The sequence below is a fragment of the Pangasianodon hypophthalmus genome, chromosome 13 (genome assembly GCF_027358585.1).
Source record: "Pangasianodon hypophthalmus isolate fPanHyp1 chromosome 13, fPanHyp1.pri, whole genome shotgun sequence".
NCBI lineage: Eukaryota > Metazoa > Chordata > Actinopteri > Siluriformes > Pangasiidae > Pangasianodon > Pangasianodon hypophthalmus.
Window position 1 is genome coordinate 11,343,751 of NC_069722.1, and position 26,219 is coordinate 11,369,969.

General features: G+C 38.9%; 1 protein-coding gene across 4 annotated transcripts in view; it reads left to right on the forward strand.

Moving 5' to 3' along the window:
• The window catches only part of sdk2a (sidekick cell adhesion molecule 2a), a 134,359-nt gene that overhangs the window by 84,513 nt on the left and 23,627 nt on the right, over positions 1–26,219 (forward strand). For all 4 annotated transcript variants that reach the window (XM_026916712.3, XM_026916711.3, XM_026916715.3 and 1 more), the window contains exons 15-33: positions 1,356–1,503; positions 15,521–15,661; positions 17,266–17,447; positions 17,722–17,837; positions 18,039–18,234; positions 18,315–18,413; positions 18,857–19,048; positions 19,717–19,838; positions 20,473–20,582; positions 20,661–20,811; positions 21,166–21,403; positions 21,953–22,068; positions 22,177–22,366; positions 22,475–22,573; positions 22,682–22,876; positions 23,992–24,193; positions 24,285–24,388; positions 25,343–25,413; positions 25,521–25,656. In XM_026916712.3, coding sequence (XP_026772513.3) covers positions 1,356–1,503; positions 15,521–15,661; positions 17,266–17,447; positions 17,722–17,837; positions 18,039–18,234; positions 18,315–18,413; positions 18,857–19,048; positions 19,717–19,838; positions 20,473–20,582; positions 20,661–20,811; positions 21,166–21,403; positions 21,953–22,068; positions 22,177–22,366; positions 22,475–22,573; positions 22,682–22,876; positions 23,992–24,193; positions 24,285–24,388; positions 25,343–25,413; positions 25,521–25,656 — 2,808 coding nt within the window. The remainder of the gene's footprint in view (positions 1–1,355; positions 1,504–15,520; positions 15,662–17,265; positions 17,448–17,721; positions 17,838–18,038; positions 18,235–18,314; positions 18,414–18,856; positions 19,049–19,716; positions 19,839–20,472; positions 20,583–20,660; positions 20,812–21,165; positions 21,404–21,952; positions 22,069–22,176; positions 22,367–22,474; positions 22,574–22,681; positions 22,877–23,991; positions 24,194–24,284; positions 24,389–25,342; positions 25,414–25,520; positions 25,657–26,219) is intronic.

Sequence of the window (26,219 nt, forward strand, 5' to 3'; positions counted from 1 at the left end):
GCATTCAATGCTTTATAGGTCATTTATATTGTTTTATAATCAATGCAGAATTTTTAAGATGGTGGTGTGTGGACAGAATAAGCATTAAATTGTCAAACTTTCTGGCTCTAGAAAGAACTCTGTCTGCTTTTTGGGCTAACTGATTCTTGTTTATACACATACTGGAACACCAAGACAGCAAGAAGTGAACCTAGAGGTAACATGTGCATGAACTAATGACATTATAGTTTCTGTTCCTGAAATGGAACAAGGCCTTCCTAGATTTCTACATGAATATTAAACACAAGACTATCATCAGTACTCACACTGAGGTCTTTAAATGCTGTAAATAAAAAGTCCTCAAAGGTCCTGCATAATCAGAAGGCTAGTAGGTCCTAGTACAGGTACTTCTGTCTTGTTGAAATTAAGTAGGAGGATACTCAGAGTCCAGTGTCTAATGTCTTTTATTAAGTTGGTGTCTAGCATCTGGTTTTGCTAGAACATAGAGCAGTGTGTCATCAGCATAGCAGAAGTAAATAATACGTATAGCAGTACCCCTAAGAGAGCTCTGTGCCAATAAGGGCATAGTAGAGGTGTGAATTATTGAATTGGTGAACTGTCATAGTAGAGATGCTACTTTAAACAAAAATATTTTTTTGAAACAATTCAATTTTTCCAATTCAATGTCATTTATGTAGCGCTTTTACTGAGCAAGCCAGAGGCGATGGTAGCAGGGAAAAACTCCCCGAGACAGCATGAGGAATAAAACTTGAGACAAGAAAGATGAAGTGGCTTATGTTTGTGTGCTGTGTGCATATGATGGCTTGTATTCCTGCAATACAATTTCCAGATCCTTTGTTTGCTTGTTTGTTCAAGGTTGTAGAAGCAGAAGCATGAATACATTTGTGGAAAAACTTGCACAGCTGGTACATAGCTGTTTGCAAGTGTCTGACTTTTTGGGTATATTACCATACCATGTTGTCAGTTGTTCTTTTTTATTTAGTTCTCCTGCCATTTGAAATACACTACACCTTTAGAACTGCACTGTAAATAGATGACAGGGGGTGTCACTGATAATACTGACTTCAGCTAGAGGTAGATGGTCTCCAATTTGGAACCAATTTTTTACATCTAAAATGTGTACACTGTTATCCTTGAATAAGTTCTCATTTAGATGTAGGTAAACAACGTGAGTTACCGTCTGATCAATTCTCTCTGTCTAGGACTGCATGGGGCTGTGTTGATAGGTATAAAATATAGAAGAATGCAGTGTTTGTTGAAGTTTCTCAGACACTCCAGACACACAAGAGATAACAATGCTTCTCCATCTGCTGCTCCTGCTGTGTAAATGATGATGTGCTTTCTGTCTGGATCAGATGCTCCATGGACTGTGCTCTTGGCCAACATAGAACCAGAGGCGACTAGTGTGATGGTGGGAGGCCTCATTCCTGCACGATCCTACCAGTTCCGACTGTGTGCTGTCAATGATGTGGGCAAGGGCCAGTTCAGCAGGGAGACAGCAAGGTGAGTGGATGACATTCCAGTGATGCTATGAGGAGCAGGAAATACCGAAGCTTTTCAAACTTTATAAAAATTTGTCATTGACGCACCATAGAACCAGGAGTCAGAGGGAGGAATGGAATTCAGAGTCAGATTTTTATTCACACAATGCACAAGGAAGAGAAAAATTTCACCAGGCAAATAAAAGAAAGAACATTCACCTTACATGCAGCAGGTACTAAAACTAATGTGTCATAGTACGACTGGATGGGTTTTAGTAATACAGAAAAAGATTCCATTTTGTAATTAAGCATACCGCAAAAAATAAATCTAGTTATTAATAACATAGATCATAAGAGTGTTATTTTCATCATGGCAATGATGAAGGGGTGCGTCAAAGTCAGTGCATCTTAGGAGACGTTAAGTGCTGTTCTTTTCATATTGTGACTCATTTCCTACAGCTCAAGATGCTGTAAAGTTGAGAGCTTTAAAGTGTGTGTTTGACTAGAGCGTTAGTGAATATCAAGAAAATGAAGAAAAAAAAAACCAGGGCTGCATTCCCAACACAGCCATTTAGTTAAAAAAAAAAAAAAACAAGGCCAAATGCTTGATGAAAGAATGAGAAAGCTTTCATGTTGCAGGCTTGCTATACAGGCCAGCAGAGGTGTCTTATCCAGCTGTAATGGCATGGCACTTACTTACCAGAATGTTCAAGTGTTCACTGAGATTTATCTGCTTTTGACTGAGCTGTGTGGAACTGAGTGAGGATCTGAGTGTGCTGGAGCTTCAGAAAGAAAAAGGCAGTCACTCCTTCAAATACACTGGTCTCGAGAGAATGGTGTTGACATCTACACAATCACACACAGATGCGCACACACAGTGCTGTTTTACTATTTTTCCTTCCTGTATTATTTTGGAAACAGTGGCAATGATAAAAATGTCAACAACTACAACCATAACCATAACAACAGTGGCTGAGGACAGCAAATAAATGATTTACATGTACTGACTGATGAGTGATAGAGAGATGGAGTGTATAGGAAAGGGGGAAATCACAAAAGATATTATATGAGTGTGCGCCTATGTATCAGGAACAGGATTTATAAGCACTCATTTTCAGACCCAAAAAAATTTCATAAACTCTTTTGGAAATGTGTGCTTACTCTGTACCCAAAGTAATATAGACTCAAGACAAAGACGGCTGCATTCAGAGTTGAGTTAAGCATGCATAGTCAGGAATTAATTACAGGCACTAGTAATTAATGTGGGCAAATCCCATATTATTAAATTAAGACATATTTTTTCTTGATTTCTAATAATCATGACTTAGACTATTCATGAAAATCAGCTTCAATATATTCACCATATACTTAACTACTATTAGATGTTTGAAATGTTGTAATTTTCTCTTCTGTGTAAATCCCCCCCAAAAAAGGCAATTGCTTGATTTAGTAGCAAAACCTGGCAACGTGGGGCGCTAACTCAGTTAGCTGGATTTGATTGCTGACGATTTGGCATGATCTTGGATTATTTGGTTCTTCGTCGCTCATCCTGAAGTTGTTGTCATAGCAACGGGTCAGTAAGCTTAAACCTGCTCGGGAGCAGGCTTATTTCATGTAAACAGGATTAGATGGCGGCTTTATAAGCGGAGGTGATACAGGAAGTCTGTTGCAGCCATGTCTTGCCCGTTTTTACGAGAGCAACCTGTAGCGGAAGGTGCGAGGATAATTCGCAGAGCTTTTAGAATTAATCGCGTTTTGCGAGACAGACAGGATCCATTAGCACAGCGCGATAGTGCACTTTTTTGAAAGATATCGTTTTTCACGTGAGGGTGTCATTTACATAATTAATTTGTTGGAACCTCATATTAAAAGTTCGACTCATCGGAGTGCTTTTTGCCAACCCTCTCTCCTGGCGTTTGCAGCCTTTGAGGTGTTCCCTGATGTTTTTATTAAAGTGTGGAACTCGCCATAGCCCTCCATTAAGAGTTCTTGTTCTGTCGGTGAGAAAAAGGGGGCGTGTTCTTTGGCCAATGTGGGCAACCAATAGCAGCGCTGCTGATCAGTGTTTCTGCTATCGATACATAGCTCCTTTTAAACCAGCGCATGAACGCGCAATGATCTCAGATAACTCAATTCAGCCATACTAATCATCAACAACAGGTGTGTTCGAAGAGCCTAATCAGCCAGATAATGATTAGCTGGATCATATCATCTCGGATGTGTCTTTTGATCTCGGATGTAATAAGCGACGTACGAAGAACGGGCCCCTGGAAGTTACTGACTTTACACAGGTTATTTTAATAATCTCACTGAGCCATGTAAACCACTTAAATATTGACATATCGATTGAAGTTAAGCCATCAACTCTGAATACGGCCCGGAGGTCTTTAGGCATTGTTTTATTTTCTGCACTAATGCAGTCTCCCTAATGCATATCACTTTTAATGTTTTCTGCGTTTATAAAGCCAAGAAAGACTGCACTGAAGAAAAGTGAAAGGATGTTATATTTTAAAGAATGCATGAAGTTGATGACTGAGGTCCATATTAGATCAAATTCAGTGGTTTGATTTCCAGTAGAAATGGATAGCTCTTCCATTGTGAGTGAGTTTTGCTTAGATGTGTTTTAGCGGTTTAGATGTGTTGATAGCTGATGTGTCTCCTGGTCAGCAGGGTGGCAGGGAATAGCGGGATGTGGAAGCCCAGAAGATATAATGCAGCAGTGACTTCTTGACCAGAATGTTTAATAGGTGTGCTGTTCCACAGAGCATATATATAGTTCTATGGTGTGTAAATCCAATTGTACAAAATGAACTCCAGTGTTGGTCTTGTATAAGATTCGCCTGCAGCTTGCCAGAGATGTTAATTAGGTCTTATGGTAAGATAGGAAATTATAATTTAATTTCTTTTATGTTTTTTTAAGCATTTATGAGCTGCCCTGATTCCCAGTACTATATTTCTGAACAAACTGAGAGAATAGTAAGAGAGTATTGTTCTATCAGATGTGTTTAAGATCTATAATGCCTTCTTCAATACATAAGAAATCTAGTGTTTCTATTGATCAGAAAGCAGAAATGTTCCAGTGCCTTTTGTGAGTGAGAACAGGGAATTTGTGTTTTGCAGGATTTCCAACAAGCTGTCAAGTTGGTGAGATTGTCAGGTCGCTCTGGATAAGGGCATCTGCCAAATGCCATAAATGTTAAGCACTGAGATTGATGACAACTGGGCTAATGGATGAAAAGACTCAGATCTTAATTTCTCTGATCTCTAAAAGAGCTCTCTGATTGGTTGAGATTAATTTAGTTGATTATGTGTCGAGGTTGTTAAATTGCTAAAGTAACAGTAGAAATGATTGGAGCTTTAAGCTTCCATGAGTTTTAATGGTTTGTAATGTGTCTAACATAATTCAATGGAAATAATGGAGTCTAAATCACTGGTCGATATAGAGGTCAATTGGGCAGGGATAATTGAAAATAAATTTTTTTGCATGCCATATTTATCAAATGAGCAAACTCTGATTCTTTGCTGTCTGCTGATTGAATTAAGTAGATAACTTCTGTTCTAGACAAAGAAGACAGAATTATGAATAGTAATCAGGGAGATTTGTGTGTCTGAGGTATTCGATTGTATCAAGTTGCTGATTTAAAAGGAGTTAATGTGTGACTGATGGCTAAGTAAGAAGCGTGAGAATTCTTTTGCTTTTGGGTGTTTTAATCTCCAAACACCGTTACGATCGTACTCATTCATTAACTGAATTATTATTTGGATGACTGAGATATCTGAGATATTGAGTGACGTGAAGTCATCTTGAAGTGTGGGTCATCACTTTGTGAGCTGTAAATAAATATTTTTTTCAAATGCAAAAGATTATTATTTGAAATGTTTGTCTCAGGATCTGTAATGTAAGTGGCATTATGAATAAATGTGTTTCTGTTGATTAGGATTCATAGTCCTCTTCTCATGAAATTATAATGGGTGGAAACGTTTTCATTAATTTGTGCTGATTTTAATTTGAGATTAGATTCAGAGAAATGAGTTTCTTGTAATAAGCATATATCTGCATTTAATTAGTCTTTGCTTAGGGAACTCAGAGGTTATGGGTTATAGGTTTGTAGGAATGTAAGAATGCAACATTTATAATAATTGGAGGCACAGTATATGTGTATGGCTCTGTGCATGTGTCAGGAATAAATGTGGGTATTTTCATTGATGCTGATGATGGTAAGATTTGTAAATGCATAAGATAAGCATACAACAATATCTTTTGAAGGGCATTGGATAAGAGCAAGACTTAGATTGGAAGATAGACTGGTAAGAGAGTGAGTGAGAGAGAGAGAGAGAGAGAGAGAGAGAGAATGTGAGAAAGAAAATTATACAGAGGAACCTAGAATAGCCGAGGGGTCACATTTTTATCACAGTATAATTGGCCAAAGTATAATTTATCTATAGATATTACATCCTTCTTTCATGGTTTAATATCTTTATTACATCCTTGCTTTAGGCGCAGTTTTCAGATTTTTAATAGTCTTTTCCGTTTGTCCACTATTTCACAAGGGAATTGGTCATTAATGCCGTAATCCATTCCTCTGAGTTCACTGCCTTTGCTCAGGACAAAATTTTTTGTGTGTGTTCAGATTTGTCAAAAATAGGTTGTTGACATTTATTTTTTTTCCCCTGCACACTGTGTACATGATGGAATGTAATATCTGATTGTCTCCGTCTGTATTTTAGTTACTATAAATTCTTTTATCAACCTTTTGTCATCCTTGGTTGAGTGCTCCAGAATGCAGGAAAAGATGAGTTTGCTCCTCATGCTGCTTACCGCTAGATCTAGTATTGTTCTTCTTATTTTATTTCTCTCATTTCTCATTGTAGAAGACAGTCGGGTCATAAAGGTGTTGAGGGAGTGCTGTAACATCTTATTTTCGCTGGTTAATGATGTTATTTGTAGCTGACTGAATTCAGGCTCTCGCACCGTGCCCGGTATTCTTCATGTAACATCCCTATAAGAGAGTCTTGCTTCCAGACAAGACCAGTTATTTCTTATTTCTCCAAGTCTTTTAGCAGTAGGCATGTTGGGTTTACCTTTGTTCTTGTCTTCTCTTTTATCCTTATTTGCAGTGACATTCATAGTTGTGTTGAAATAGTCAACAGTATATTGTTTTAAAGAAGGGGTTCCCAAACTTTATGGGCAAATGATTACAAATGGACATTATGAATTATCTGTGACTCCAAACCTTGCAATTTTTTACATTCCATATATATTATATAGGACTACTGTAACATTTGAACATTTTGTTGTTAGTAACATATGTATATATGATGTACATATGTTGTGGCTAAAAACCAAAGGAATATTCCTTGCACTGACTTACCATTGCGGCATTGTTCACACATGCATTGCATATCTTATGTACATCCAGAAGATGTAAAAGTGACACTAACTAGATAGCACGTCAGTGCCAAAACATCCCTGTCCATCACATTTTCATTTCGAAATGTTAAATGTTTTACAATGTTATGCACAGCGATGTTAAACATACTGACAAGCTCTGTCTCTCTTAATTAATCCCTCTCCCCCACCACACCCTCCTTTGTGATTATTATCAGGAGCTGAGTCTCAATTTGAAAACTCTGATCTTACATTCAAAAGTAACCACTAGTCTAGAAAATACAGAAGTCTGTATGCAAAACAAATCTTTCGGTAGGTTTAAAGGTTTAAAGACATGGTATGCCAAGGTTAGTGTGGAAGATCTCAAGTGGCCTGCACAGAGCCCTGACCTCGACCCCACTGAACACCTTCGGGATGAATTGGAATGATGGCTGCACACCAGGCCTCCGCGTCTGAAATAAGTTCCCAATCTGTTGTGCTCTTGTGGCTGAATGAGCACAAATCCTCACAGGCACATTCCAAAATCTAGTTGAAAGCCTTCCCAGAAGAGTGGAGGTTATTATAACAGCAACAGGGGGAAGCAGTTTTGCAATGGGATGTTCAAGAAGCACATATGGGTGTGATGGTCAGGTGTCCACATACTTTCGGCCATATAGTGTATCTGAGACACAACTCTAGCTTGTTTCGGTAGCTGGATGGGGAAATTTGTGCATTTTTATTGTTGCTTTTACTCCTTTTCACTATCCTGACATGCTAGTGCTACATGTCAGATAGTGAAAAGGAGTAAAATAACATGCACCCTATTCATTTAAATGTGGCTTGTTTGAGTGTGACTCCCAGTAACATTTCAAAATGTTAGCACACAGAATCCATCTTCGATTTCAGATATTAATTTGTGCAGTAAATAAATGAGACAAAAGAGGAGATTGTGAGTTTCTTTCACGACCCAATTTGTAAATCAAGCGACTCTACATGATGTTGCGACCCCTAGTTTGGGAACCCATGTGTTGGGAAATAAATACAAAAAAAGTGAAAAATTGATTTTCTTTAGTGCTAAAAAAAAATTTGTGAGTTTGGAAAGTTAAAGAATTATAAGAGGAGGTACTGTCAGTGACTTAATATATTACTTTGGCTAAATAATGCTACACTTAAACCTAAACCTAACCCTCATGTTAACCATAGTACCCAAAATAAAATAATATTTCTTGTAGAATTGCAGTTTCTATAAATAAAACTTTTTTGACCAGCCAGGTGTTCTCAGAGTGTCAAAAATTGGTGAAAGAGCTAAATACATGCAATGTTTTATCACCCTGAGGAGCAGTTTGGAAACAGAGCAACTCGAGAGACACTCCAGGAAAAGGATGTCAAGTGACAGTTTAACAAGGGCTTGATGTGTGGGTATTAATATTAATAATCCTCTGGTGTATTTCCCTATCAAAGTAGTAGTCCCAGTTTGACTTAAATATATATTAATTCATTAAGCAGTTCAATTAAATGCACTGGTGTTAAGTTAATCTATGTGTACTGTGCTGAATTGAGCATGGTCTTGGTCTAGTTTAAGGGTACTAATACATAATACTCATGCTCATAAAAAGTGCTCCCATACCAACATCCAATACAACATGATACTATGTTACGTAAGCCTAGTATGTGTTGATGAAGATGACACACAATGCCAGTGACTGGCACTATATAAAACCAAGGAAACATAAACAGAGCTAAATAAAATGTACTGTGATGCCCCTGACTGCAAAAACTAAGTAGGTTACTTAGGTCTTCTAAATCAGACCAAGGTTGGTCAGTGTCATTATTAGGAATGATTGTAAATCCTCTCATTTTAAACATGAATTTGACTCAGATGTGTTCCTGTATCCATGCACTCACTGGCCACTTTAATAGGAACACCTGTACACCTGCACATTCATGCAGTTATGCAATCAGCCAATCATGTAGCAGCAGCGTAGTGTATAAAATCAGGCAGATACATGTCAAGAGCTTTAGTTAATGTTCACATCAAACATCAAAATGGGGGAAAATGTGATCTCAGTGACTTTGACCATGGCTTGGTTGTTGGTGCCACATGAGCTGGTTTAACTATATCAGAAACTGCTGAGCTCTTGGGATTTTCACTCACAACAATCTCTAGAGTTTACACAGAATAGTGTGGGAAAAAAACAAACAAAACATCCAGATAGCTGTAGTTCTGCAGACAGAAAGGTCTTGTTGATGAGAGAGGTCAGAGGAGAATGGCCAGACTGGTCTGAGCCGAAAGGAAGGCTCAAATAACCAGTCGTGGTGAGCAGAAAAGTATCTCATAATGCACAACACATTGAAAATTAAGGCAGCTGGACTATAACAGCAGAAGACCACATCATGTCTTCCAAGAACCTATTAAAGTGACCAGGGAGCGTGTATCCATATAATATGTCTGACAATAGCAGCATCACATTGTAACCCTTGGGAACGCAAGCCGTCTCTTTTTACATTAATCAAATCTCCACCATGCTGGCAGGCTTCCATATGCAAGTGTGCTTAGAAACATGATCAGGACTAATGCAGTAAGCATGTAATGTCATCTCTCTTGCTTTTGATATTAAACACCATATGGGGATTTTATTCCTGCAGTTTGTCTTCATTCCGTCAAGTAGAGCCTATAAGATATAGGCATATTCTCTGACATTTGTAATTTAGTTTGATAAGCTGTTTTCCTCAAGCTCCCTGTTTTGGTTATTAGTTTAATATAAACAGTGCTTTGGCCAGTCTGGGCCTATTTATCTAAATATGACAATTAAGATAGAACTTTGCATTACCAGACTATAAAACCATATCAGAATAATTGTGATTATTATAAAACACTTGGATTGCAACACACCTAATAAGAGGTGCAGAAACACTAATTAGAACTCACTAATGTTCTTGTAGCTGAATGAGCAAATCACCACAGCCATGTTGCAAAATCTAGTGGGAAGCCTTCCCAGAAGAGTGGAGGTTATTATAACAGCAAAGGGGGACTAAATCTGGAATGGGATGTGCAACAAACACATATGAGTGTTATGGTCAGGTGTCCACAAACCTTTTCCATATAGTGTAGTCTGACACATCGGAGTTTTGAGGTTCAATTCATTTGGGTTTAAAGTTAGTATTCATGATTTACAAGGCAAGTTAACAATAATAAGCTAATAAGCTTATTGGCTGGCTAGTTTACATAACTTCAGGTCACACAGGTAGTTACACTACTATCTCTATTAACATTTTTATTTTTATTTTATTTTTTTAAACATTTTTCTATTAACATTTATTTTAGAAATATATTATTTGTCAATGTAGCACACTATATATAATGTTATAGGCTACCTTTGCAAATAATATATTAAAAATAAGAAGGTAAATAATGCAGAAAAGCAACATGAAGGATTTATTCTGCGAAGTACTGCTGCATTTTAATTTGGTCTTTTGTGTTTTAGAATAATAGAATAATTTAGACAGGAAGGTCCTTGCCAAGATTGTCTAATTGTGTCTAATTGTGTCTTATGCTCTCCCTGGTCTCATTTGCATTTTTGTTCACAGTGTGTGTAAGGTTTGGTTTACAAATAGCAGTCTAGTTGCTGGAAGAAAGCAAGCTGAAAATGAATGGTTCAGCTATAAACACTGAAATATTAAATGGCTAAAGCTGAGCCTAAAGCCTGAGTACATGACTGACATTTATTCTTAACGTTCAGTGTATTCTATTCCAGTCACATTAATTGCAACTTGTTTAGGGATTTGAGAATGAGAGAGATTATAGATAATTTAAAAAAAATGAGTAATTGTGGTTAATTGTATGTTATTGAGCATTTTCTCAGTCCTGTTATTAATTACTTTGCATATCATATTAACAAGTTCCCTGATTCTTGAAAACTAATGTCAGCAATGTGACAAACACAACCACACACACACATACACGCACACCCCATGTCTAAAACTGCTGAAAGACCTAAGAAGGGTAAAGACCTTGTAGGGTAACTTCAGTTAACAAAGAAAAAAGAGAAAAATAGACATGTCTATAAGATGTGTTATTCAGCTTGAGTAGCTGCACATCTGGAAGCTAGACAAACAAAAACTCAAGCTGCGTCTGGGCTAAATAACCATTTGTTTACAACGGTTTGTTTTCTAATCTCAGGAATGAAGCTTTTTTAATTGAAGCATGTGAAAATGTTAAGCAACGTTGAGAAAGCAGGTACTCAGTGGTATGGCATAGCTAAGTTACCTAAATAAGGCTAATGAACGATGTGGAGTTTGTGTTGTGCTACAATCCCAGTCTTCATTGTTTTGTCTCTCTGAAAATTTACTAAACTTCTCTATCAATGTCTGATGAGAGATGACTAGCTAGCGAAATTAACACTAGTGTGACACTGCTTTCATACTACAACCAAGCTTAATACTGGCTAGCTAGGCTACGTTTGTAACACTTTACCTCCATGTCTAGACTCAGTGGTGTACGTATATATATGTAAACTCCAGCACAGTCTGCCTGGCTGCCAGCTCACAAAACACAGGCTGAGCTGGTCAAGCTGGTAGACTGTCTTTTCATCTAAGCTAAGGTACATCATAGACAAGATCTTTTTAAGAAAGGCAAATAGAAAATCTCAAACATTTATTGATCAGTTTTGCTAAATAATATGGAAGCTGGAAAATAACTTATCAGCTGACAAAGATGGTCTGCCAGCTTGATCAGCTGAACCTGTGCTTTGGCAGGCAGGAGGATTTTTCAGCAGGGTGTGCTGTATATGGGTGACCCAAACACCTTCTGAATTTTTATTAGTGCTGGTGCACCGTTTTTTTTTTGTTTTTTTTTTTTTTTTTTGGGAGCACCAGTGCTAAAGGATGAAATTTTGATTAGCAGCAGATTGCTTTGTAAATTGCTTCCAAATCAGTTGTCAGTGCTTTATTAAAGAAAGTATTGAAGTATACAAAAATGAGCTGAATAAATTTGTTTCACTTTTGTATATTGTTTATTTGATTGCATTTGTTGATGTGAAAGCAGGTCATATATAAATCACGTGAATTATGGTGGAAGCTTTTGCAGGGTCCAAACAGAGAGGAAAATGTGTGATAGTATAGCCCTGTGTATTATTAGTTGATGCACTTTCATTTATAGTATTTCGGACAAATATAGTGGACCACTTTACAGCAAATTCCTAGGCTTATTTTTGTCCCCAGTCTACCACTAGCAGTGGGTGATATTGCAGAGTTAAAAAAAAAAAAAAAAAAGATTAATCAGATACTGGTACTGGTTTACTGGTTGTAGATTTAAAGGGAAATAAAATGTCCAAGTTTTAAGACAGAATGTACTTCTAAGCTGCACTGACATGTTGGGGAACAATTCTCTGGCCAAAGCATATTGTTTCTGTGAGAAGAAAAATGTGACAAATTAAGCATGACACTACAAATAAATCTGTCCCTTCTATTTGTCCCCTTTTTGTCAGGCTTTGTGCAGCTTGCACAATAGCTAACTGACAAGGCTGTGCAATACAGCAGAATTGATGTGTCAGACATATTGGCTCATCAAATAGCAGTGTCCAGGCATGTAAAAGAAAAAGCCCAGACTGTTCATGACAGTAAGAAATAAGAATCCCGGAGACTGCAAGAGACTGTGAAGATAGAAACCCATTATTGCAGTGAATGGACACAATATCACTACTGACTTCCAAAAAATGTCATGCTCGTCATACATCATTCACTGTAAAGACAATGATTTCAATCTTGGGTTTTATTTGTGACTGCCTTCACAGATGGCATTTTCAAAACTGTGGAAAATCTGTTTGCAGTTTGCTATACTGCTTTTGGAATTGACACACCACTATTGGCACAGCGGGATGTATTCATAACAGGCTGTGCTGCCGTTGTTACCACACTTCAGAGTTAGTTTAATTACAAATGCATCAATAACGTTCGAGCAACTTTACCCCAAAAAAACACCCAAGGTGGAGGAGATGATGGCAGAAGCAACGATTCTGATGAAATACCCTGTCGTCGTGTCTTAGTCCACACACCAGGTTGAAGTGACACAAATCCAATTTTCTGCCTTAACGTGACACAGATCTGATTTATTTTCAGGACTGTGTCAACACAAAAAGCTGATCTTTTTACATGTGCCACTTTGTGGTCGTATATCATACATCAGATCAATTCATGTGGCTTTTTCCCCAACGCACTTTAGTGCACATGTGCATATTACCCTCATCGTCATCATCCAGTATTGTCAACATGGCAAAATAACAATGGAGGACAGCAACAGCTGGGACTATATTCTGTGGAAAGAAGGGGAAATTGCTGATTTACTTGATATTTGGGAATTGATACAAGCAAAACTGGAAAGAACCTACCAAAATCAAGTATTCAGGCAATTGCCCAAGTTATTGATGTGCACATGTAGGGTGTTTCAGGGGACAAGTGGGTTCACGTTAAAGACAGACATGGGTCACTTGCGGTTACGAATGTGACCCATCAAGATAGACAGATCCGATCTGAGCAAAAAATCTGAATGAGGTCATTGCACAAACGCTCTTGCGTTCTTCTTAATACTCCTCCTGCATTTCTGGTTCTTTCACTATACTCGCAATGGCGCTATTTTACAGTCTGTGTCAAATAAATACCTTATATAAATATAGAAATAATAGTTGATCTGAAGGACAACGTCATTGCCTCATTGTACTGACGAATGTAAACAATGCTGCCGAAACGCGAGAGCCGCACTACTTCATAACAGAAATGCATGAAAGCACTGAATCTGAGTAGCCCGTTGTGAAAAGAAGCTTGTAATGTGAACGTAGTCCATGAGACAGAATGTTGCAGCAGTATGACCAAATCACTGTCTTCTTCGCTAACTTCTTTGCTGACAGTGCTTCTTGTTTTAAAACCATTTCAAGATGTGACGTATGGGCTTGAGTGTGACAGTTCCATGCCTTCCTGATTAATTGGTTTGCCATTGTCATATCCTCCATCACCCAGAATCCCTTTCCAACTACAACAGCCACCCCCTCACCCCCAAAACAACCCACTGAAGTACAAAAGCTAACTATTCACACGCACTCTTCAGTGTAAATACCTCTCAGTATGGTTTGTTCATTGCTAAGTCTTGTTTGTGACCTTCAGCCTATATTTCTAAGTCTTTTTTCCAACAGCAATTTCGTGTGTATGACTTTTGATATTTTTGCCCTTTGGATTTTTCTTTTGTGCTGCTGCTGTGTTTTAGATAACTCTTTAGGGTTTTTTAGCTCTGCCTGGTTCACTTCAGTTTTATCTTACAATTTCATTTGTTTGCCTTGGCCTGTTTTTTCTATAAAGTCCATTGTCTATTTTAACCTGCGCATGTCTCCACTATCTGAGTCTGACAGCCATTGTTGTAACATGATGCGTAATCTACTTTTTGTGATGCTGATTAAATCTCTAGGCCTTTCGTATTTGGCTGTTGTTTTTATGCATGAGAATGCTTCCAACATTCTGTAAGGCTTATTTTGGCCTAAGTGTAAAGTGTTTTATAAAATTGTTATCAGTAAAACCCTCAGTTTAACCCTCAAAATACTTGTGTATTTTTTTTCCAAGCATATTGTTACTAAGAATTTGTATAGCCCAAGCAAGTAGTGTCAGTATTGCAACTAAACTTAGTTGGTGTATTTCTATTTCCTTTAAAATAAAAAAACAACTTTGTTGTTTGTGTTTTGGGAATTTTGACCTGCTGAGATGATTGGAAAATATTGCAGATGGGTCCACACAAACATAACTGCTGGAGCAAGCATGAGTGGTCAAAGTGTCTACGCGAGCAGGCTGGCACAGGGTTAAACAAATGTATTGAGTAAAACATACTACATGAGTTCTTTTAAGAAAAAAAAGGGCTTCGAAATATTTAGCAGGAGAAGGCTGAAATTCTGAGTGCTGATGTAACTCTCTGCCAAGTTCGAGACTCCCTAAAGGCAAGACAGATAGTGTAGGGAATTCTTTCAAGTTTTGCTGCTTGCAAACTTGCACAGTTTCAGTGCAGTCCTAACACAGACATGCAACTTGCACTATGACTAACATACACACCAATGTTACCAAACACTCCCACCGCATCTACACTCTCTCAGACCAGAGGCTATTCTCTGTCAGTGAACAAAGTCTACGTGAGTGACATGACTACGCAAAGTGCAGTGCTGCTGAAGCAATCGCCTTTCATCCTAACCACCATGTTTCATCTCTGTTTCAGAATTTTCAACACTCTCACTTGGGAGAAATCAAAACATTAAACTGATTTAAAGCGGACTTGGCTGGGTTTCTGCTGCACGACACTTACCGTTTTTATTCTCAATGCCTTTGATTATCACTCTATCGCTGTAGTTCTTGGCTACTGCTCATCTCTCGGGGTCTTCTGCTGAGAACTCTGAATGTCACTATGGACTCCGACAGTTTGTCTGAGCATGAACCAGCAAAAGAGATGTTCATAACGCTCATTTTCTGGCATTTAAACCAGACACTACTAATACAGAGTCCTAGTCATTATCTTCCTATGGTTCACAAAACCTGAAGTTTCATATGAAACAGTAAAAGACCTTTTGAACACTTACGCCGTCACTCCATCACTTCTTTTTCTCTTTGGCTTTATCTTCCACTCCAACAACTTCTCCTCTCTCAGGCTGACGTTACCCGAGGAACCACCCAGTGCCCCTCCTCAAACAGTCATTGCAAGTGGCCGCACTAATCAGTCCATCATGATCCAGTGGCAGCCTCCTCCGGAGACCCACCAGAATGGCCTGCTGCAGGGATACATTATCAGGTGAGACTTTACGCTCACACACACACGCACATACACCCCAGAGAGTACTCAGCTTATACAGGTCAGCTTCAATTCATCTTCAAGTCCTGCACGGAAAGTCAAGCAGCCGTCCCTGCAGGACATGGAATGCACAGCAGTAAATTTAACAATGTTGAATTAACGCTTACATTGCTCATTCGAGACCAGTTGAACTCTATGCGGTGAAAATTGAACTTGAGCGCTGTTAGAGCTAATGTGACGCCAGGGATTTTACAACATACATAAATTTGACATAAGACATATTCACTACCATACAGATCCCAAAAGGCATTGTTTCAATTTCAGAAGTGAGGTTCTATGAGGTTGCAACCCACTTGTCACTTCCTCACACATACACCAAAAGATTGAAAGCATTTTTATGCATTTCTATATACCTTTATATAACTATCTTAAATGTAACAATTCCATCTATTTTCATATAGCCATAGCTGCAGCTAATTTCTGATGATTCACTTAAAGCCTGCTAGATTGAATCTAACTAAAAATATAGTACTTCATTTAGGTAAGGTTAAGTTAGATTTAGATATTCACATAGTGGGTGGAGCTTGCTTTTTAGAGCTCATATTGTGTTATTGTTGATATGATTGAATACAAAAAGAGGAGTATGCTGTATATTAGATTTGCATAACAATAATTCATATCATGATGCTAGGAAGCTAACTTGACCTACAGGAGCAAAAAAAAATCAGGTTCTTGATAGCAGCTATGGGTGGCACAGTGGCACAGCGTGTAGCGTTGTTGTATCACAGCTAGCTCCAGGGTCCCCAGTTTGATCTTGAGCTCGGGTTACTGTCTGTGTGGAGTTTTGCATGTTGAGCTAGTGGCTGGTGAGTATGACATCGGAAATTATATTTTCTTGTTTTCTTTAAACCGCTGAGGGATGCATTAGAAAATGCACATAAACACAGATATATGAGAATAAATACGTGAATAGTGTATACATTTTTCTAGACCATGTGATAGATTTGCATTTTTCATATAATTTTCTTAGCCTTTTCATCTTCACATTCAGCTAGTAATGATACGTCTTGTCAGAACTTCTCAGTTCAAAGCACTGACCTATTGTAATGCAAACTGGTATCGTGGTGTAGCATATTTCACCTGGATATTTTATAAATTATTACTTTTATTAATTATATTATTTTTTTGCAATTAATTTATAATTAAATATAAACTATTATAATATTTATAAAATATTTGCCCTCTGTTTCCACCTAAAGCTGCCCCATCCCTGGTGAACACTAGGCCCATTACAGTCATAAACACTTGCATGCAGTTGGACTTAATATTTGGAAAAACTCCTCAATTTTACTTCTTAAACATCCACAAAATCATCAGAGACAAATCAGGTCTACAGAAAGTCAATATATAGTCAATACTAGACACTGTGTTCTGTCTTGTGGTGGTCTCTCAGATGTACAGAAAACCTTTCAAATGAGTCAATTCAATGTTCATCTACTATGTGAGCTTATTTGTGGATTTTGAGATTTTATGAAAATTATTTGTTATGAACTTGTAAAATAAGATTTGAAATGTTTCAACTGATGGCTTCTGTGTTGGCTTAGATACTGTCTGTCAGGTCTGCCAGTGGACTGTCAGATCAAGAACATCACAAACCCAGACCAGACCAACCTCCTGCTTGAAGACCTGATCATTTGGACCAACTATGAGATTGAGGTGGCGGCCTACAATGGCGCAGGTCAGGGTGTCTTTAGCCAAAAGGTCACAGAGTGGACCTTACAAGGAGGTGAGTCCTGGCATAGTTTAGTCATTAATTAAATTTGCTGGTAGCTGTCATATGATATCGGAAAGCTAGCTAGTGGGACTTGGCAAATGACCAAATTGAAAGAAAATGGAATAAAAATCCAAAGCAAAAGAGTCCTGCAGCCAGACTCACTGCTTAACCAGAAATCATACCTGCTGCAGTTTAATTATTAACAATGTTTTTTGCATTTTTTTAACCTAAAATCCCATTTTCTGATGCATGCTTTCTTCTGTAATTCGCATTCTATGCTGTATAGTCCCCACAGTACCACCAGGGAACGTGCAGGCAGAGGCTGTCAACTCCACCACAGTTCGCTTCACGTGGAGTGCTCCAAGCCCGCAGTTCATCAACGGCATCAACCAGGGCTACAAGGTGATCCATCATTCTGCTGCCCTCTAGTGTTCAGAGCAAAAGAAATCACTGTTTCTGTGGCACAATTCATCTCAATAACGCCTCAGTGACAGCTGCACAGCACATATTGGCATTTTCTCCCAGGGGACTGAGATGGACTCTGTGCCCTCTGATCTCTTTTTTCTAGCTTTCTTTTTCATCCTCTCTGTAATCTTCCCCCAGCTGCTGGCCTGGGAACCGGGCCATGAGGAGGACGTGGCCATGGTGACAGTGAGGCCGAACTTTCAGGACAGCGTGCACGTTGGCTACATCACTGGGCTGAAGAAGTTCACAGAGTACTTTACTTCTGTGCTGTGTTTCACAACACCCGGAGATGGCCCACGGAGTCCTCCGCACCGTATCCGCACCCACGAAGACAGTGAGTGTCAGAGTTTTAGACTGAATACGTAGCTGGTTTTTTTTGTGCTGTTAGACTGAATGTCCCAAGTGTGTCTCCAGCCCCAGGGCCTGTGGGTCACCTGAGCTTCACCGAGATCTTGGACACATCCCTCAAAGTGAGCTGGAAAGAGCCACATGAGAGGAACGGCATTCTCACAGGTGGCATTACGCTAATGCACACACACACACACACTAGAAACTGCATTCAGACATTAATTAAAATATTGAATATTCAGTTGAGCTATACATCAGGCTTTACTTTATGAGTCTATAATATAATACTATGGGAATGATAAATCATGTAAGGTGAAATTTCACTTCTGTGCTATTACTTTAGAAATGTCATGGCCTTCCACTAACCATATTTCTTAAGCAAAGAAAATCAGAAGAAGTCAATGTCATAATTATATATCCACAGTAATTATTTCTTGTAGCTGATATTTTCAGATCATGTGTTTTTTTGAAGGTAGAGTGACACATGGAGATCTTAAACATTTGACTTTGGATTTATATAAATACTGAGAAAATTCTAACATTACTGACACATTTTATAGGCTCCATTTGTATCCTTCTTATCTATATTCTTTGTTTGCTTATTGTAGGGTACCGCATCTCCTGGGAGGAGTTCAACCGCACCAACACGCGCGTGACACACTACCTGCCCAACCTGACACAGGAGTACCGAGTCACAGGCCTGACCGCCCTCACCACCTACACCATCCAGGTAGCTGCCATGACCTCCAAGGGCCAGGGCCAGCTCTCCTCCTCCACCATATCCTCTGGAGTGCCACCAGGTCAGCGCTAACTCCCACAAACAGCAGCAAGCATATGTGTGACTTCATGCACTATATGGTCAAAAGTTTGTTGACACCTGACCATCACACCCATAAGTGGGCTTTCCCCAAACTGTGGCCACAATGAAGTACACAATTATATAGAATGTCTTTGTATGCTGTAGAATTACAATTTCCCTTCACTGGAACTAAGGGGTCCAAACCTGTTCCAGCATGACAATGCCCCTGTGCACAAAGCAAGCTCCATGAAGGCATGGTTCACCAAGTTTGGAGTGGAAGAACTCAGGTCGTCTGCACAGACCCCTGACCTCAACCCCACTAAGCACCTTTGGGATGAACTGGAATGGCCGACTACATGCAAGTTCATCAGTGCCTGACATCAGTGCCTGACCTCTCTAATGCTCTTGAGGCTGAATGAGCACATATCCCTGCAGCCATGCTCCAAAATCTAGTGGAAAGCCTGCCCATAAGAGTGATTTTGAAATAGGATGTTCAAAAGCACATAAGAGTGTTATGGTCAGGTTTCCACAAACTTTTGGCCATATAGTATTTGTATGGGAATTGTTAAACAGATGGTATTTATTTTTTCTTCTTAAACAATATCCCCATGCTGTGGGTGCTCATTTTTAAATACCAGACTGTTCTTATTTTTTTCTCTGTTTTTGCAGAAATGCCCGGGCCGCCCACCAACATTGCCATTTCCAACATTGGCCCACGTTCTGTGGCACTGCAGTTTAAACCTGGATACGATGGCAAGACCTCCATCTCCCGGTGGATAGTGGAGGCCCAGGTAATATTACTGGTGCTCTAGGGATGCTGTCACATGCTCTAGGGATGCAGAGCACTTCCAATGTTCCAGTGAAGTATTTTTTTCCTTTTGACCAATCAGATCAAGAAAAACAAACATCAGCAAAGTGGTGGTGCACGTTTAGCCTTGTTACTGAGCAAATATGAGATTTATGACATGTTGAAGTGAAAATATTTCATTGCCAATATTCCAATATTGCAATATACATGCAACTAAAAATAACTTTTTTTGAAATTCTCAAAAAGCTCTTTTGCTAAATTCACCAGTATGCAGTGTGACAGTCCAACTTAAACTGGATTCAACTTGAACTGGCTCCATACAGTGAAGTCACTCAAGCAGCTCCCGTTCCATTAATTTTTGCCTCCAAAGCAACAGCAAAGACAAACAACAAATCTTTATTAAAACCTATGATAGTACTAATAAAACTATTCTAGAATCTTTCAAGCTAGCAAGCTAGACTAATTAACTTAACAGCATGTTTTCTGGAAAAAAAAAAAAAAAAAATGCTTAGTGTGAAAGTACCTGTGATGAATCTACATGTGTGTCTGTGTATTAGCTCAATACAAAGTGAATATTAAAACGTCTGTTTCTTTATTCCATTGTCTCTCTCACACAGATCGGTGTAATAGGGGAAAATGAAGAGTGGGTCATGGTCCATCAGCTGGCTAATGAGCCTGATGCGCGTTCTCTCATAGTAGAGGGCCTCAACCCATACACCTTCTACAGGTACACTCACTTCTTTCTGAACCACCTGCACACACCAGCTTCTCCTGCTTAGTCACTGCTTATTGAACTGTATTTTAGGTTCCGAATGCGTCAAGTAAACATAGTTGGCACCAGTCCTCCAAGCCAACCCTCTAGGAAAATCCAGACCTTGCAGGCACCACCAGATATTGCACCTGCCAACGTCACCCTCCGCACAGCCAGCGAAACCAGCCTCTGGCTCCGCTGGGTGGTAGGTGAACATCTGAAGAATTAGAGATGTCTGTCTGCACTCAATGCTTTTGCTCTATTCTCTGTTCAGTACATACATGTACTCTGGTCTTCTTTTTTTTTTATACATATATGTTAAAATACTATATATTATGCTTTATAATACACAATATATGAACAATATTTGCCAGCGATGGTGGTTGTGTATATGCAGAGATCATTTTTAGATGTTCACATTTTTAAAACTTTTATTTTACCTTTAACTTTCAGATAAAATGATATACACATAGTCTCACTTATGTGAATGTGATTCTAAATATTTTTTTAAATGTACTATAAAGTGTGATGTTTGACTCATTAGAGTAATGTGTTGTAGCCCCTGCCAGAGTGGGAGTACAACGGTAGTCCAGAGCTGGTGGGCTACAGGGTGCAGTACTCTCGGGCTGGTTTCAGAGGAGGAGTTCTGTCCCACATCATCTCTGACAGGCTGGAGAGAGAGTTTACCATCGAGGACCTGGAGGAGTGGACTGAGTACGAAGTACGTGTGCAGGCCATCAATGGCATCGGGGCAGGACCATGGAGTCAGCCCGTTCACGCCAGAACTAGAGAGTCAGGTGAGAGTCCTTACTTCTTTCCTCTTTCTCCCATAATTTAATTCTCTCATAATTTAATCCGAGTTGTTAGTAATGTGAACACTTGGACAAATGGTGGTGGCTTTTATGCACTACAAAAAATGAAATCATAGTAATAAATAAAAATAGCTCAAATATGGGAGAATTTGTCTAACACTTTTCACTATGAGATGATTCTATGAGTTTTTTGTATATTTGTGTTCATTTCTAGCTTGATTTTCTTTTGGCAAATATTTTTGCTTATATAAAGCATTTCTTGAAAAAAGCAATTATAGACTAAACAAAAGCTTAATATGAGTAAAAACGTCTATAAATAGGCTTAATAAATGTATGGTTCATCTCATAACGAAAAATAGATTTAGATTAGATACATTTGCCTATATACATCTGTATTCCATTTACATCTTTACAAGTATTTACATCTGATAAGATATTATTATTTACAGTGTAGCCCCATTATATTTTAAATTGGAGCCTCAGAAATATTAAGCTGCTGTATGCCATAATTGTTAATATGGATTTTGGTTGCAGTGCCTTCTAGTGGACCAGCCAATGTCTCTGCCTTTGCCACGACCTCTAGCAGTATCCTGGTCCGGTGGGGTGAGGTACCAGAAGCTGATCGTAATGGACTCATACTGGGCTACAAGGCACTGCTGATATTAATCACTCCTTTTTTAAAAAATAATTTTTGAGGAAAAGGTTGAGAGCTGCTTGCTGAGGAAAATGCATGAGAGTCTCTGCTCTATCTATCATAGGTAGCATACAGAGAGAAAGACTCTGATTCAGCATTCCGCTTCTGGATGGTGGAGGGGAACACCAGCCACAGTGTCCAACTGACCGGCCTAGACAAGTATGTCCTCTACGAGATCCAGGTTCTCAGCTTCACACGCATAGGAGATGGCGTACCCAGCTCACCCCCACTCCTGGAGCGCACACTGGATGATGGTAGGAGACTATTTCAGACTCTAGATATATTTACCTTTATGGGAAAATTGCTTTGTGCCATGTTTCTTGCTGTAAATTTGTTGTAACTCAGTGAGTTATTGCTTGCAGTTCCTGGGCCTCCAGTAGGAATTCTTTTTCCTGAGGTCAGAACCACTTCAGTGCGACTCATCTGGCAGCCCCCTGCTCAACCCAATGGCATTATCCTTGGTGAGTTTTTGTATCTATGATTATCAAAAACCAATAATTGTCGTTCCATGTGTTGCTTTATGTCTTGTGTGACTGTCCTCTTGATCATATGATTTATATCTCTTTTAGCTTATCAGATCACTTACCGACGAAACTCCTCCAACAGCAACTCAGCCATAGTGGATGTGCTCAGTCCCAGTGCACGGCAGTATACAGCTAATGGACTGAAACCGGAGAGTGTTTACGTGTTCCGCCTAACGGCCCAGACCAGAAACGGCTGGGGAGAAGCGGCTGAGGCCCTGGTGGTCACCACAGAGAAGAGAGGTGCACAAGGCAGACATTGAAAATTTAAATTAGGGCTATCAAAGAATTAAAATAGCTCCAGGGTTCCTAGTTGGATCCAGAGCTCAGGACACTGTGTGGAGTGTTGCACATCCTCCGCATGATCACCTCGGAAAAACATGCCAGTAGGTAGATTGGCTTCTCTAAATTGCCCCTAAAGGTGAAAGTATGTTTGCACAGTGTCCTGTGATGAACTTAGCGTCCCATCCGGGATCTGCCGTATCTGTTTGCCAAGATTCAGTGCAACTCTGACCAAGATAAAGCAGTTATTGAAAAGGAATTAATGATTAATTAATTTACATTATAACATCAAGCTAGCCCATTGCAACATTCTTCATCATTTAATCCTAAGAAGTTCGAGCATTTTGCTCAAGAATTTTTTTACAAGAATTTGCTGAAGAAATTTTTTTCAAATAATTACTATTAATATATTAACTTTGACCACTCTAATTTAAATACATCCGTCTTACATAAATGTACAGTACTGTGCAAAAGTCTTAGGCACATGCAAAGAAATGCTGTAAAGCAAAGATGCCTTCAAAAATAATGGAATTAAATGTTTCTACATTTAAGAAAAATACTATAAAGAGCAGTAAACAGTAAAAAATTAAAGTCAATAGTTGGTGTGACAACTTTTTGCTTTAAAAAAAAAAATAGTAGTCTCAGGAACAATTTGTGCAGTTTTTAAGGAAATTAGCTGTAAGTTTTACTGAGGATCTTACAGAAGCAGCCACAGTTCTTCTGGAGACTTTGACTGTCGCACTTGCTTCTTATTTTTGCAGCAAAACCCAGCAGCCTTCATTATGATTGTCTGGAACGTGGTCTCTTTCATAATATCCTGCTTTCTTTACTAACATACAAACATTCTTCTGTAACATTTAATTTTGTGCTGGAAAACTAATGTTTGAAAATCTAAAATGTTTTGGTACTGACTCGATAATGTAGAAGTCAGAAAATAAATATGTATAAAAAACAAAGTTTGAACAAAAAAATAGGGTGGGTAAGACTTTTGCACAGTACTGTACGTTACATATTTAATTAATAGTTATCAGTGGTATTCCATCAAATAATCATGGTATTAACCCTTTCCTTCTCAGCTCGCCCCCAGCCCCCGAGTCGTCCCATAGTGCCTCAGGAGGATGTGCAGGCTCGTAGCGTGCTGCTCACATGGGAACCAGGCAGTGATGGTCTGTCTCCAGTGCGCTACTACACCGTGCAGTACAAAGAGCTGCCCAGCGTCCACTGGATCGTCCACTCAGCATCAGTCAACCATGAGGCCAACTCCTATATAGTGGACAAGTAAGTCAACACTCCTACATCACTAGTCTGCTGCTGTCAACAGACATGTTAGTGTTGAGAAACCTGACCAGAACTTTTGTGCTCTTTACAGACTCAAACCTTTCACTTCATACCAGTTCCGTGTTAAGGCTACTAATGACATAGGAGACAGTGAGTATAGCGAGGAGAGCGAGGCTATCACCACTCTGCAAGATGGTAAGGCCAGCTCACAACTCTTTCTGAGTCAGAATTGTAAATGAAAATCTGAAACTGAAGTAGTTAGACATCATTAGTGCCATTGCACTTACTGGAATTGCATAAACAATATGTGATGTGCTGGATGTGGTATGTGAGAGCGTTTTGTTCTGTTAAAGGAAAAATCCACCTTGCATATCAATATTTATAATCAATCATGATTAAATTCCGAGTTAGCCTGTTAGCTTTGAAAAATTTCATCAACAAGTTGGTCTGTTTTCACTTTGGCTGAAGGTTTACTACATTACCCACAATGCTATTCATCTATCTGCTGATAGTGGTACCAGTGGGACTTCATTTCCACCTAAAGAGAGTGATGCGGTTGTGCTTAAATCCTTTAGTCTGTCCAGCTCTATCACCTCCTCATCTGTACACTCTGCTCAAACAGATCAGCCTCCAAAGCTTCAATTTTCCTGCTAATACCGTCATCAGTGCCATTGTGCTTTCATCTTGTAGATCACTAACTAGCTGAGCCGAGTCTCTGCCATAACTAAGCCCAACTGTGTTGTATAGCTACATTGCATTCTGGAACTCTGAGTAAAACATTTGCAGCCTCTACTACTTCTAAATTGGATTTCTCATTAATATGACAATGAACATCACTGAAAAAATTTGAGAAAAGAAGCTCTTACTTTTTTGTTTTTCGGGGTTATCCATGAAACCTGACATGTATCCCTTAAGTTAAGATTTCTTCTCCTATTTAACACCATTGTAACTATGCTAGCAATGTCTTCCTGTGATGTTAGCATGGCGCACAACTTATAATTTCTCAAGAGAATAATGAAAATACAGCACCAGCCAAAAAAAATTGTACCAGAATTGCTACGAAACATCACAAATATTATCAGTATATTGATATTTACTGTGTTTCAGTGTGAACTTTTCAGGAGCTATTTTATGTTTATGTTCTCACAGCCCCAGACAAAGCTCCCACAATCATCTCCGTCACACCACACACTACAACCTCTGTGCTGCTCCGCTGGAAGGTAATGCTCCAACTGCCTATGTTATTATGGGAATCGCACGAATAACAATCATGTCACTAAAGAACTAGATAATCGAACCTGTTGGTCTATTATGGACTAATCTGCAGACCCCCTCCGAGGAGCAGATCAACGGCATCTTGCTGGGGTTTCGGATTCGCTACAGAGAGCTCCACTACGATCGCTTGCGCACCTTCACTGTCCGCACCGTCAACAACCCAATGGCTAGCTGGGCTGAGCTCACAGGTGAGTCCGACTTTAACCCAGCAGGATGAAATTGTCTTCATAGCATCGCTGCTTCTCAAGTCTTTGAGTGAGAGAGATGCAGTTAGCTTTTAGTAATCTCCAGTTTATTCCATGTGGCTATTTCCATCAAAATAATGTATAGATCTGAAAAAAAAACAGGTTTGTCTTGCTTCCTGGTGCATTACTCAGCCTAAAGTTATAGTTATATACGTGTAGTGGCCTGGAAAAACCCATCACATAGCCAAAGTTTGAAATTATCCCGTAGGAGAAAATTTCATTTAAAGATGACCACACTCAAAATGACATCATTCTGGCCAACACCTCAGCCTATAGACACACTCACACACACCAACTACGGGTTAAAAAAAAAAAAAAAAAAATGCAGAATCAATAACTTAAATTCTCAATTACAATAAGTTAAAAGGGAAATGGAAAAAGAAAAAAGAAAAAAAAAACAACAGAAATAACAGTACAGTATGCTGGATCACATTTTCACTGAAAGACACCACATGTAACTCTTAACTCTACATTTATAATCTAATCTACTTATGGAAAAACAACAT